We start from the raw sequence: 13,346 nt of genomic DNA, 5'->3' as shown, positions 1-13,346 counted from the left end.
TCCCGGAGCTCCACTACTGTCAGAGAATAGAGGCAGGCAAGCAGCAAAGATGGGTTGGTTCTGTCGTCATGGTCACTAAAAAGTAGCAGTTTTTTTTTTTTTTTTTTTTTAGATCACGGCCTCCTAACACGTAATGCCTCATGGTGCCAATCCTGTTTTGCCATCATATAACATGAACTATTCTCCAGAGATCGTCATATAACATGAACTATTCTCCAGAGATCGTCATATAACATGAACTATTCTCCAGAGATCGTCATATAACATGAACTATTCTCCAGAGATCATTCATTGTCATCACAATGTGCAATGTGCTGAAACACCAGCAACTTCATATATCCACCATATCATTCATATATTTCACCATAACATTCATATAACCACCATTCTGCCTCCGATCTATGATCTATGGCACTCTGAGATTCTTTTGAATGAAGAGTGCATTACAAATAAAATAAATTATTATTATTATTATTATTATTATTATTATGAATTCCACTGGTCTATGATTTCCCACTGGTGTATCACCACCATAAAGCTCAATCCTAATCAGCAGCAGTTCCATGACCAGTCAGAAACATGGCTGCTGGTTTGCAGAGGCAGAGAGAGTTCCCAGGCCAGCTCAGGCCCTTGTTATGTCAAGCGGTGGTGTGAGCAGTGTGACTCACCGAGCGGGCCGAAGGAGCGCACTGGGCTGGCGTCTCGACTGCTCTCACGGCTGGCCTCCCGACTGCAGCCCTGACTCACACTGGGCCGTGGGATACGGCTGACACGCCCTGGGGTTGGGTGGAGGAAGAGACAGAGATGTCAGACAGGGAGTAGAACTGGGAGCCAGACAGGAAGGACCTGAGTAATAGATCCCTACTCCAGATAACAGAGTCTCCTCACCTCCTTTGGATCCATTATAGATGTGAGTCAGGCTGGAAGGAGCTGAAAAAGTAGACAAAAAGGAGTTGACAATAAAGACACTACTGAATGGAAATGAAATAAAACTAGCTGCAGGTGGCAATTACTGGTGTCCTGCTTAGACACCTAAAAGCTAAAATACATAGGATACATGGAATACATGAAGTGATGAATTAGTGATGAATACATGGGTTCTTCTTTTGTCCACAGACAGGACTATCATCTCCGGTGCCTCCCTCCTAAGAGTGGCTGTGTGGGAATGCTCTTACCCACAGACAGGCGTGTGGGGCTGCTGTCTCGACTAGCTCCCTGGCTCCGTGGTATTCGGCTACGTCGCTGGGCCCCTGTCCCAATGCTGCGGGGGGCTGTACTGAGCATGCTCAGAGCCGTGCTGTTTAGAACTCGACCAGGAGAGCCTGAGCGAGACCCCGCTGCAGAGGAGAGATAGACATTAGAATACACACACACACACACACACACACACACACACACACACACACACACACACACACACACACACACACACTCTCACATACACACACACACACACACAAAACACTATTTATCCGTTTATGCCATGGATATGCCAGTGCACCTAAATTTGTAAGGAAGAAAGTATTTATCTGATACTGCTCTGACCCTACTACATAAAAAAGACTGAAAGGACCACCAACTTCTTGGCTAAGCATAGTTTGCCTGCTCAGAAAACACAATGCCATGCAAAATGACGAAAAAAATGACAAAATAGAAGTTCAGCGACTGGCAAGTTTTACTGCAGAAACCCATTCTCGGGTAGCAACATATAATTGTGTAATGGTGTAATGCAATGCAACAAGCCACTGTAGCTGTCTTTGATATAAAGTGTAAGGACCACTCCCACAAGGGTCACTATATGCAAATCATGTACACTATATATACACACACACTATCTGCATAGTACTACAAGGGAAAACAATCTGAACCCTTTAAAGTCTGAAATGAAATCGATTTCCCAAATATGCCATTTGGTCTGTTTCACCTAGCCACTTGATCATAAACTATGTTCAAAATAGCCTGGTTGACACCGACACTGGTCAATTGTCTTGAATGTGTGCATGAAATAAAACTGCTTGTGGTCAACGGCCAATCGCATGAAACATGGAGGCGCTACTATGATTAAGGCTGAGGAAGAAAATATTCTGATGCTGAAATATTCGGATTAGAATGAAGTGCTGTAGACCTGAAAGTTGATGTGCTTTGGTGCTTTGGGCTGTCGTATTAGTGTACACCGATGAGCCAAAACATTATGATCATAGATGAAGCAAATAACGGCAAAAGCAATGATTGGCTTATAGCAATGGCTCTTGTCGAAGTCTGTGATGTATTAGACGCTTAATGAACAGGGCGCTCCTGTAGTTGATGCTGAAGCTGCAAGACTCCAGGTGAGCAGTAGTGAGTCCCTAATAAAACTGGTCCGAGGGGGGACCATGGACAGGGTGTCGGCCACCAGACTGTTACATCTGGTCCCAACCAACTGAAGGGCTACTGCGGCACGAGTTGAAGATTTGAATAATGGCTACAGGAGGAATCACAACACAAAATGCTTTGCACCCTGCTGCACATGGGGCGGGGCAACCCTGGGGAGACTGCCCATGACTGCCCCCTATCCACCACAGAAAGCACTGACGATGGGAATGCAAGTCTGGAGAATGGAAGAAGGTGGCTTGGTCCGTCGAGTCCAGTTTAACAACTGGGCGGACTTGGTACATGTGCACATGTCACCTGAGAAAGTGATGTCGCCAGGATGCACTGTGGGAAGGAGGAGGAGCTGTTGGAGAGAGTCTGGTGTTCTGCTGAAACACTCTCGGTTCGGACATTGGTGTGGGTGTCAATTTGACATGAGTCGCCTACATAAACATCGCTGTGGATCAGGTACACCTCCTTCATTGCAATGGTATTCCCTGATGGCGACGGACCCTTCAGTAGACTAATGTGCCCTGCAGCACTGAAAACATTGGATTGAAATGGTTGAAGAACATGAAAAGTTCAAGGTGTTTCCCTGACCTCCAAATTCCTCAGATCTCAATCTGATCAAAAATCTGTAGGATGTGGTAGAACATGGCCAATCCGTGACCGCTGCTGCTCCTAACTTACAGGACTTTAAAGATCTGCATAGAGCCCCTTCAGAGGACCAACAGCATATCAGGAAGGTGGTCCTAATGTTTTGGCTCATCGGTGCATGCATTCCTGCAGAAGGGGGCAGTGTGTCTTTTTTTTACATCGAGGTTCAGTTGTCATCTGTCCTACTTTCAGTCCCTGCCACTGAGAGGGGTCCTTGGAATATCAAGCCACTACCACCAGATGGCGTCCTTGCACTCATACACAGTATTGAATTCATGCCTTAAATGGCCTTCCTTTTGAGCATCACTTCCTTTTCCAAAGGAATTTTTGTGAACTAAAACATGTTTGTTTTTTTCATACATACAATACAATTTCAGAATCTTAGACGGTAACTGTTAAAGTACTTCTGAGGGCCAACTCTACTAACTAAACTGCAACCAACCCAGACATATGTGCACACACTGGGCTAGCTCACATGGGAGGTCTCTCTTTAGGTTGCTAACTGTTCCAATGAAATGGCAACATCAATCCAAAAATTCATTACCACAACAAAATAGGTAAGAAACTAGTCTGACAATCTGAGAGAAACTACAATTCCCACTATGTTGATGAGAAATGAACTACAACTACCACAGTCCCACAGAACTACAACACCCACAACAGCTACTAAGTCAATGGGAATAAAGTGACAAAGGCCTAACACACCCATTAGAGAGGGAATGGTGGAGCCCAGGTGAGAGGGCGAACTAAGAGAAAATATGAGACACGTTTGCTTACCCCCAATTGGATTGGCTGATTGCGATCCTGAGCCAACAAGAGGGTATGATTTCAGATGGGCGGTACAGCCCACAATTTAAGAGCAGATCGCACAGGAGGAGCGGATTAAAGGCGCATGGCATGATGGGAGTTTATTCACAACAAGTACACAAACACTGCAATGACAAAGTGGAGGCTGATGATGACACAGAAGTGCACAGAGAAGAGCAGCACATTCTGACCACACAGGAGAAGCCAAGCGGCACACCAACTCAGCACACCATCTACTTTAGTGGAACCTTCACTCTACCAGGCAAGACGTTAAGAACAACAACAACAAAAAAACACAAGACAAATAAAAACAAAACAAAAAAACAAAGATAACTAACTAATCAAACAAAAGCAAAACATTTACCATCAAAAGTGTCCCTTAAAAACTGATTGAGAAGTTTATCCAGTTTTAGTGTTTTTTGTAACGGATTCCAATCATTAGCAGTAGCCGACTGGAATGACCACAGGCCAAAGGATGTGCTGGGTTTGGGGGCCTTCACACTGATGTAATGGGAAGGCCGCATATTGTATTTGGCCACAAATGTTGGCTGCAATAACTGACTAAAATAGGGGGGGGGGGGGGGGGGGGGTGAGTATCCAAGAAGGGTTTTATAAATGAATGTAAACCAGTAGGTGTTATGACGACTATGCCGAGAGGGCCATTTGACCAGAAAATACAGATGGCAGTGGTGTGTTTTGAAGGGGGCATTCATAGCTAATCGAATAGCAAAATGATAGACTTTGTCACTTGTGTTCCTTTACAAGCCAATCAATAAATTGTATCCCCATAGTCAAACAAGGGGAAGTATGGTCATTTGAACAATCATGTGCAGATGTAAAAGAGGAACAATTTCACAGAAAAAAAACAAGTTTTGCTTTAACCTTCGACTGCAACCTGGTGACATGGTGAGAGCAGGACAATGCTTTATCCAGCCAGATTCCAAAGTATTCCTAAACCGTAACTTGCTCTAGGATGGTTCCATCGCTAGTGATGTCCCTCACCAGCAGCACTGGGCCTGGACAAGGATTTAGGGTCTGAGGGTCAAAGGTCACCCCTCAGTGTTCAGGAGGGTCATGTGGAGGTCATGACCCCAAGCGAGTCTATATCCAGTTTGCTCAGCACTGTGTACCCTGCAGTACCCAGTCGACACCAACTTATCCCGAAAGACACGCGTAGACACACACCCACACACAAATAACGTATACACAGCTGAATCCATGTATAACTATGTGATGAACTTGAAGGCTTTGGTTCAGACAGAAATGGACTCTATGGTGACACACCCCGATGAGGTAAACATGTAAGGCATGCAAGGAAATGAACACAGTAATCTTACACACTCACACACACTCTCTCACACACACACACACACACACACACAAACACACACACACGCATGCATCCTCACAAGCAGGTACCTGCTGAATCTGAATCATCTGAACCTAGAAAGAGTTGAGGAGTGGAACATTACACCCCAGTACTGCATCTCACTCAAACAAACACGCCTACATGTTCAAGTTCAGGCTGACTTACGCTGGGACTGCGACACCATCTTTGTTCGGCTCCTCCCCCTGGAGTCGGTCTGAGGCGTCACCGTGGACAACGTTTGCTTGTTTCGGAGGCGTCCTAAGAAAAACACACGAGAACTTAGTCCTTGGAGGTTCATCCCAAACAAACATAGATGGTATATACTCGTACATTGGCGCAACATCTTCACCACACACACATACACACACACACACCAACCCATAGGCACTGATGTGAGAGGGCAGAAAGAGGAGATGGCCGTATGAAGAGATGAATGAGATGGATGGAGAGAGAGAGAGAGAGAGAGAGAGAGAGAGAGAGAGAGAGAGAGAGAGAGAGAGAGAGAATGTGGAGAGGACAGGGGTTACGACAGAAGCAGAGACATGGGCTGTGGTTGGAGTTGCTCCCTAGTTCTGACATTTCTACATAGTATATCAGCCATTTTGTATTGCTGCTCAAATTCTCAACTGTGAAATGGATCAGCTTTAGAGTTCACTAAAAAAATTAAGTATAGTGTAGAGACAATGTAAACTACAATAAAAAATGTCCAGTAACATAATTTAGCTCAAGTAAATTCACTAATTAAAAATACATATTAGTTGATAGTTGGCTATGACTGTCTAAACCTGTCAAAACATTTAAACATGTCCATGAACACTTATCATTGCCATGTGTGGTTTAACATTATATTTATAATGTAGTATGTGTAAGACGGCTTAATTCATGCACAATAAATGTCAGCACTTCAGTGTTGCTATGATAGCGACCTTCCAAATGTCACACTCTGGATGAGGTTTTTCTATTGGGAACAGTGAGGGAGCATATAGTAAGGAATTCAAACCACAGCCATGAAGATGAGGATGAAATTATAGACACAGAGAGAAGAAGTGACAGAACCTTACCATCCATCTTATCAGAGGCATCATCTTTCAGGCCAGAAAGAAGAAGAGGAGCAAAGCAGTTAGACCAAGGAAACACACAGGCTACCCATGCGTACATCCACAATCACTCTCTCTCTCTCAAGCACTCACTCACTCTTTCTTTCTTTCTTTCTTTCTTTCTCTCTCTCTCTCTCTCTCAAGCGCTCATTCAAGTGCCTTTCACAGTGGAACTGAACTCCATTGTCTGGACATTGTGCAGATTGATGGTACGTGTGAAAGCGCATTTGTGAAGCCACACGACACCCTGCCTGCCCTGTAGTGCACTGCCCAGACATGACCTGGGTGAGGACATTTTTCCGGACCATTTTCATACTGATCACGTCCCATGACCGTGACAGGAAAGGATGACAGGAAAAAGAACAAGACACAGAGAAGAAGACTGCTGCACACTGGACAGATCAAGAGGTAAGGGAGACTGTCCACAAGGACAGAGGCAGAGATAATTAGGCCAATGACAAGCACAGACTCTGATGTTTTTGATCAGACCGCTACACCTCCACTAGTTTCTTTGCCTTACTCCTTCCTCTCACTTCGTTTTTTTAATTCCTCCTCCCTTCTTCCTGTCCTCACTCTCCTGACTTTCCCTCTCTCTCAGTCTATCTTCAGACAGGCTCTTCCTTCCTCCTTCCTCTCCTCACTTCTCTGACTCTTCCTCTCTCTGTCTGTCTTCAGATAGGTGCTTCCTCCCTTCTTCCTGTCCTCACTCTCCTGACTTTCCCTCTCTCTCAGTCTATCTTCAGACAGGCTCTTCCTTCCTCTCCTCACTTCTCTGACTCTTCCTCTCTCTCAGTCTATCTTCAGATAGGTGCTTCCTCCCTCCTTCCTCTCCTCACTTCTCTGACTCTTCCTCTCTCTCAGTCTGTCTTCAGACAGGTGCTTCCTTCCTCCTTCTCCCTGCCACTGTATGCACCCACCCTTGGGAGGTTCAGGTCTACCTTCCACATCACCCTGAGATGATTCTAAATTAAATACAGCTGAAACACAGCCACTGACATTAAAGTGGTGATAAGGAAAGCAGTCAGCTTCAGACCTACCCCCCCCCCCCCCCAGACATTAAGGATAATTAATTTTAATTTACTGATGCTATTTTTTTTATATATATATATATATATATATAAATATAAATATAAAAACCCTCCCACACAGAGGTTGGGGCTCACACTAGCACACATGTCATATTAAAGAGGGCTGAGCTGGCCTACCCAGTGACGCATAGGACCCCGCAGGCCTCCGGGCCGCCCCTCCTGCCTGACGAGACGCCGCCCCAGCTGCTGCGGTCACATCCACGTCGCTACGGGAACGCTGCAAGGACACTGGGGAGCCCGTTGACTTCGCTGGAACTGGGGAGAAGATCAGAGCACAGACATCTAATACCCTGTGGTCATAGACCATCTTACGCAGAAATGGGTTGAGTAATAGACTTAATCAATTAATCATAATGTATTTATTCTCGTTAGACTGCACCCATTCAGAAATAATTAGTAGTAGGATTAGTAGTAGTGATGAGTAGATTTTGTGCATAATTGTTCAAATATCCCAGTGACAACATGACCCCACATGTATCACATTTGCTTTGATTATCTTTTAAATCTCTCATCAATTATATGTCACCAACTCCAGTTCACATTGCTGTCATGGTTTGAAAAGGCAAACATCTGTTGAAAAGGCCCCACTATTGACAGTGCAGGTCACACCAACATACAAGCAATAAAGAATTGTATCAAGCTGATTTAAAGTATAGGTTAGGACGAAGTTAACGGACAAAACATTCCCAAAAGAACATTTCCCCAGATCACCATTGTAAGACTGAAGAACACCAGATGTCTTTCGAAAGTTTGTCATCTGGCCAGACTCAGTAACCAGAAAATGCTCACTCTAACAGACGTGCACACGTCTATGCAGAGATGGAGGAAGCTGCCAAAACAAACAGCCCAGAGGTACTTCTTCGATCAGGCCTATAGTGAAGGGAGAGAACAGTCACCCCACCCGGCCTTGAACCCGGCTCTATGGAGTACCAAACCTGCCCCCTGACCGCAATGAGCTAGGCTCGTTGGTATGGCAGTCAGAGCACTTACTCAACCGTACTGACGTCACTCTGACACTAGGCCTTTATAGAATATAGCTTAATGAAAGCCATTCCTCAGTGGAAAAAAAAAGCATAAAGCAGCAAGCCTGGAGTTTGCCAAAGCACACGTCCAGACCCCCAATGAGTCAATGAGTCAATGAGGACTCTCTGACTCAACAAATAGTGGAAACCAAGGGTGGAGCTTGAGCACTGGGCCAAGCTCTATGTGGTATGCCTGATGGACGCTATCGACCACTTGTCACCTTGATGAAACTACACTGTACTGAAGCATGGAGGGGGGCAGCAGGGACAGGGAGACGACTGGTCAGGATTCAGGGAGAGATGACTGCCCCCAAGAGGCCCTGGACAGACTGCTCTAAGTCCTTTGGAACAAGTGCCTGGTTGGCCTTGTATGTCCCAGCCATAGTCAGGGTGCAACAGAGAATGACTATAGAACTTGAAGTCTATAAGGAACTAAGTATGCACACACAAGCACATCAATACTCGCACACAGTATTGGATACAAGCAATGTAACCTTACCTCGTCCTGGTGCAGCAGACCACTTTGACGCCAAAGGACGGCTGAAGAAGAGAACACATTTCGATAGTTGTGTAAACTACCACGGTAAACCCAGGTTGGGTGTGGAAGGTCAAGAAACTGTGATGGCACTGACCTCAACACATTGAACAACTAACTTAATGCTGTCAGCTATTGGTGTTTAAGGGTGGATTCTACTTCCAATCATATGGTATTTAAAACGGTAAACTTTGATTATAGAAGTCTACATCACCACAGATATCTGTGTTCTACTCTTACTTATATGGATATAAATCAAAACGAAGGAGGTATTAGATGTGTGTGTATATATAAGCGTCTGTGTGTATTCATGACTGTGCTTACTTTAAGCTCTCTTGTGAGGAAGAGGAGGAGCGGTCGGACTGAGGCAGGGATGCAACGCTGCCGGAGCTCTTGAGGCACGACTGAAGAGTTTTCTGGTAGGATGGCTCTAATGAGGAGTACAGGGACTCGGCCTCCGCTGGGAAATGAGCCTGAAGACCCCAGTACGCCCTGAGAGGAAGAGAGAGAGAGAGAGAGAGAGAGAGAGAGAGAGAGAGAGAGAGAGAGAGAGAGAGAGAGAGAGAGAGAGAGAGAGAGAGAGAGAGAGAGAGAGAGAGAGAGAGAGAGAGAGTGAGTGAGTGAGTGAGTGAGTGAGTGAGTGAGTGAGTGAGTGAGTGAGTGAGTGAGTGAGTGAGTGAGTGAGTGAGTGAGTGAGTGAGTGAGTGAGTGAGAGAGAGAGAGAGAGAGGAGAAGAGAAGAGAAACCATTGAAGATATCTGAGCTCATGTAAGGCAGAGTAGGACAGGACAGGCTTGTATAAAATTGGGGTCATATGGAAGCAAAATAACCAAGCCAACATGTCTGAAAATCTCTTCAGATGTCAATCAGTTGGATTTTTCAGGGGATTATTGGGTATTACTGAGTGACCTGAACACCAAAATAATGAAAATAAACAACAAATCTAGAGGGTTTGAGACCAGCCACCTGTAGGGACAAAAAGTCTCAACCAGTGATAATATGAGATAGTCTTAACAGAGGTTAAAATGAAATTATTATTTTACAATGCTACTGACGCAGACGGACTAATCCGATACATGTTTTCTGATATGTGAAAAGAAACACGATGGGTGTGCTACCCCTTGGTCAGATGAGCGACACAGGAAAGAGACAAAGTGACCAACTGCCGTTCATTTTCAATGACAGTTAGCGATTTACAGCCTCAAGTGACAATTGCAGTGGCGTGACACAGTGACACTACTAATGGGAGTGAAGGCAGCGTGACGCATGAGCAATCGTGTTAGTTCTGTAACCTGGTAACCACCAGCTAGCTTCGCCCATTTGCCTCCGTCCTGTGTGGCTCGTGTGACCATAGAGTAAGAAGAAGTAGAAGAAGTATGTGTGTGTGTGTGTGTGTGTGTGTGTGTGTGTGTGTGTGTGTGTGTGTGTGTGTGTATGTGTGTGTGTGTGTGTGTGTATGTGTGTGTGTATGTGTGTGTGTGTGTGTGTGTATGTATGTGTGTGTGTGTGTGCTGGTCTTACTTTCTAGCCTCCACTCGAGCTTCAGAGTCTGCATCCTGGATGCCCTTCTTAATGCATTCCACTAGCACTGAAGTATGCCTGTGAGAGAAGAGGGAGATGGAGAGTTAAACCTGCTACATTCGTGGACAGATGTTTCAGATTAAATTCACTAAATTTAGCAATCAAAAAGTGTTCATTTTCACATTTATTTGTACACCTATTGCTGATCACATGATGATAGTTTATGATGCTGATGTGACAGAGGGGTACCTCTCCAGAGAGTGGGTCTGCCACTCTTGAAGAAGCAGCTCCAGGAACTCATACCCACGTCTGCAGAGAGAGGCAATACAACATGCAGTGAGACACAAAGGCACACTCACAAGACAGCAGGTGCAGAATGATGCCTTAAGTGGACTATTTTTACACTACATGTCCTCTTTACAAAATCTCACACAAAGAGGAACACCCATTTCTTTTCAATCTTTTAGAAGAGGGCCCCCCCCCCCCCTCCCCCTATTTCAAATCCCATCCGCTGTTTTTGAAGACCACAATATGGCCCCCTTACATAACACACATCAGCTATGGTTGAGTAGTCAAGTTCTAGTTTGAGGGGGCGTGCAGCAGTGAGAGAGGAGATTTGATAGGACTTGGCTCATCCTCTGCCACCTACAGACACACATCCACACTGACTTGGTTTCAGGTTCTCAACACCTGTAGAGGGCTGTGTCCATTCTTACCTTCTCACTGACACGGATTTAGAGGTGCAGTTACTGGTGATGAGTGGGATCAGACGTGGAACATGGGTGTGCTGTAAAGGGACACACACACACACACACACACACACACACACACACACACACACACACACACACACACACACACACACACACACGCGCACACAAACTCAAACAGAGATCTTAAACTTGCTTATAACCCAATTAAAATCGGGCAATACATAATTGATCTACCCACAATATTTTCCATGCCACCTCTGACACACACCATTTCTACCCCTCAGATTAAGGGTTTCTATGTGAGAAAGTGGATTATGGCGTGGATTATGGATTATCTGAGTGAATTCACCCGTATGATGCAGCGTAAAGCAGCAGCTCCTGATGAGGCCATGATCTTGGCACAGTTAGGGATGAGGTTGAAGAGCACAGGAACGATCGCTTCTGCTCCATGATCATACTTATTCCCCAGAAGTGTGGACAGATACCTATACACCCCCACACACAAACACACAAAAACAAACACACACACACACACACACACACACACACACACACACACACACACACACACACACACACACACACACACAACATAGAACACAAAAGAGAAGATTCACATTTGCAGTCCCTTTGTCTCCAGTTTCACTACGTAGATCACAGTTCAAGTTCTGACAGATAAGGTGAAGGTAGGCGATCTAGATGAATCCACGTGAACCACCCTCCCTGATGCCCTTACGTGTCGAGACGGCATGTACTTATGCTGGGGAAGTCAATTGGCTCTGAAGCTATTGTGCATCTCTACGAAGATCAAAATGATATAGGAATACCTTCACAAACTATTCATGGCAAATATACATTTGTATAGAAGCACAGAATCAGCACCATGCGGTCAGAGTAATCAACACCAACCCACTTAGAACTCTCTTCAGATAGTCCCCCTTATCTATTAAGAATGGCTCTCAAATCTAATATAATTGATCCCGCCTTTTAAAAAACGAATTCCATACATCAAGTAGGCCTACTCTAGTGGCAGATGTTCTGTTACCGATTTCTGCCAGTTTTTCACAGTGAATGCATTATCACGTACTTATGCACAGGAACAAGATATTCTTCCGAGCCATAAACCTCAGAGTATCAAATCAAGTGCCTTTTTGTGACGTGGTTGGTTACGTTACTGTTGATCATCTGTCCATCATCGTATAAAGCCCGCCTTGAGAATTTGATTGGTACGGCAATGTCTGTCCGCAGATAATTTCTCCTCAATGGAGTAATGCCAGACCGAACTTCCCAACCAAAAAAGTTGGCTAAGTTCGGTCTGGTATCCAGGCTAAGTACTTACATTTGTGTACTTGCTGTTTCTGGTTGCCAAATCAGTGCATGGTATTGGAGAATTTATACGAGTACGAATATATGAGCACAGTATTGGCCTGATCCCCGGTATCGGTGCATTCCTAATAAATAGCATAGTTCAAAAAAGATTGTCCAAAAAAGATTGTCCAAACCACTAACACACACTTACGCGACTGTGATGCAGGCCTCTCTCACCACCTGAGATCGCAAGTCTTTAGCTGACAGCTTAAAGGCGCTGTCCAGCAGCCGCAGGTGCTGAAAGAAACAGTCATACTCTGTTGCTCCAGCAACCAGCAGAGAGCGAACCTTCTTGAGCTGCAGAAACACATTCACACGTCAGTCAAAGCCAGTGGTCCAGTGGTCAAGAAGCATCAGTCTCTAAACTACAGCGCACATTGGTGAGGGAGAGAATGAGAAAATGACTCACAGCGTTGGCTCTTTGGTCCCAGTCATGTTTGTCATCTGACAGGATTTCTCGGATTTTATTCAGGTTGTCCTCCAAGTCCCGTGAAGAATATATCTGATGGGAAATACACCGGTGTAAACAAGTATACACAATTTGAAAAAGTGTCCGTCTGTGTGTGTGTGTCTGTGTGTCCGTCCATCTCTGTGTGTGTGTGTGTGTGTGTGTCTGTGTGTCCGTCCGTCCGTCCGTCCGTCCGTCCGTCCGTGTGTGTCTGTGTGTCTGTGTGTCTGTGTGTCTGTCTGTCCGTCCGTCCGTCCGTCCGTCCGTCCGTCCGTCCGTGTGTCTCTGTGTGTGTCCGTCCGTCTGTTTCTGTGTGTGTCCGTCCGTCTGTCTCTGTATGTGTGTGTGTCCGTCCGTCTGTGTGTGTGTGTG

The 13,346-nt window shown here is 45.3% G+C and overlaps 1 protein-coding gene across 16 annotated transcripts in view; it reads right to left on the bottom strand.

Moving 5' to 3' along the window:
* clasp2 (cytoplasmic linker associated protein 2) overlaps positions 1–13,346 on the bottom strand; it is a 64,414-nt gene that overhangs the window by 27,078 nt on the left and 23,990 nt on the right. For 8 of the 16 annotated variants that reach the window (XM_031586206.2, XM_031586211.2, XM_031586209.2 and 5 more), the window contains 15 exons: positions 12,936–13,028; positions 12,678–12,823; positions 11,508–11,643; positions 11,162–11,232; positions 10,695–10,754; positions 10,446–10,523; positions 9,249–9,416; positions 8,889–8,929; positions 7,485–7,622; positions 6,244–6,267; positions 5,348–5,440; positions 5,233–5,256; positions 1,176–1,337; positions 889–930; positions 669–776 (listed from right to left, as the gene is read on the bottom strand). In XM_031586206.2, the coding sequence (XP_031442066.1) occupies positions 669–776; positions 889–930; positions 1,176–1,337; positions 5,233–5,256; positions 5,348–5,440; positions 6,244–6,267; positions 7,485–7,622; positions 8,889–8,929; positions 9,249–9,416; positions 10,446–10,523; positions 10,695–10,754; positions 11,162–11,232; positions 11,508–11,643; positions 12,678–12,823; positions 12,936–13,028 (1,384 nt within the window). The remainder of the gene's footprint in view (positions 1–668; positions 777–888; positions 931–1,175; positions 1,338–5,232; positions 5,257–5,347; positions 5,441–6,243; positions 6,268–7,484; positions 7,623–8,888; positions 8,930–9,248; positions 9,417–10,445; positions 10,524–10,694; positions 10,755–11,161; positions 11,233–11,507; positions 11,644–12,677; positions 12,824–12,935; positions 13,029–13,346) is intronic. The other 8 variants (XM_031586207.2, XM_031586219.2, XM_031586218.2 and 5 more) reach the window with 4 other exon arrangements.

The sequence above is a fragment of the Clupea harengus genome, chromosome 19, assembly GCF_900700415.2.
Source record: "Clupea harengus chromosome 19, Ch_v2.0.2, whole genome shotgun sequence".
NCBI lineage: Eukaryota > Metazoa > Chordata > Actinopteri > Clupeiformes > Clupeidae > Clupea > Clupea harengus.
This window is presented reverse-complemented; position numbering and strand designations above follow the sequence as displayed.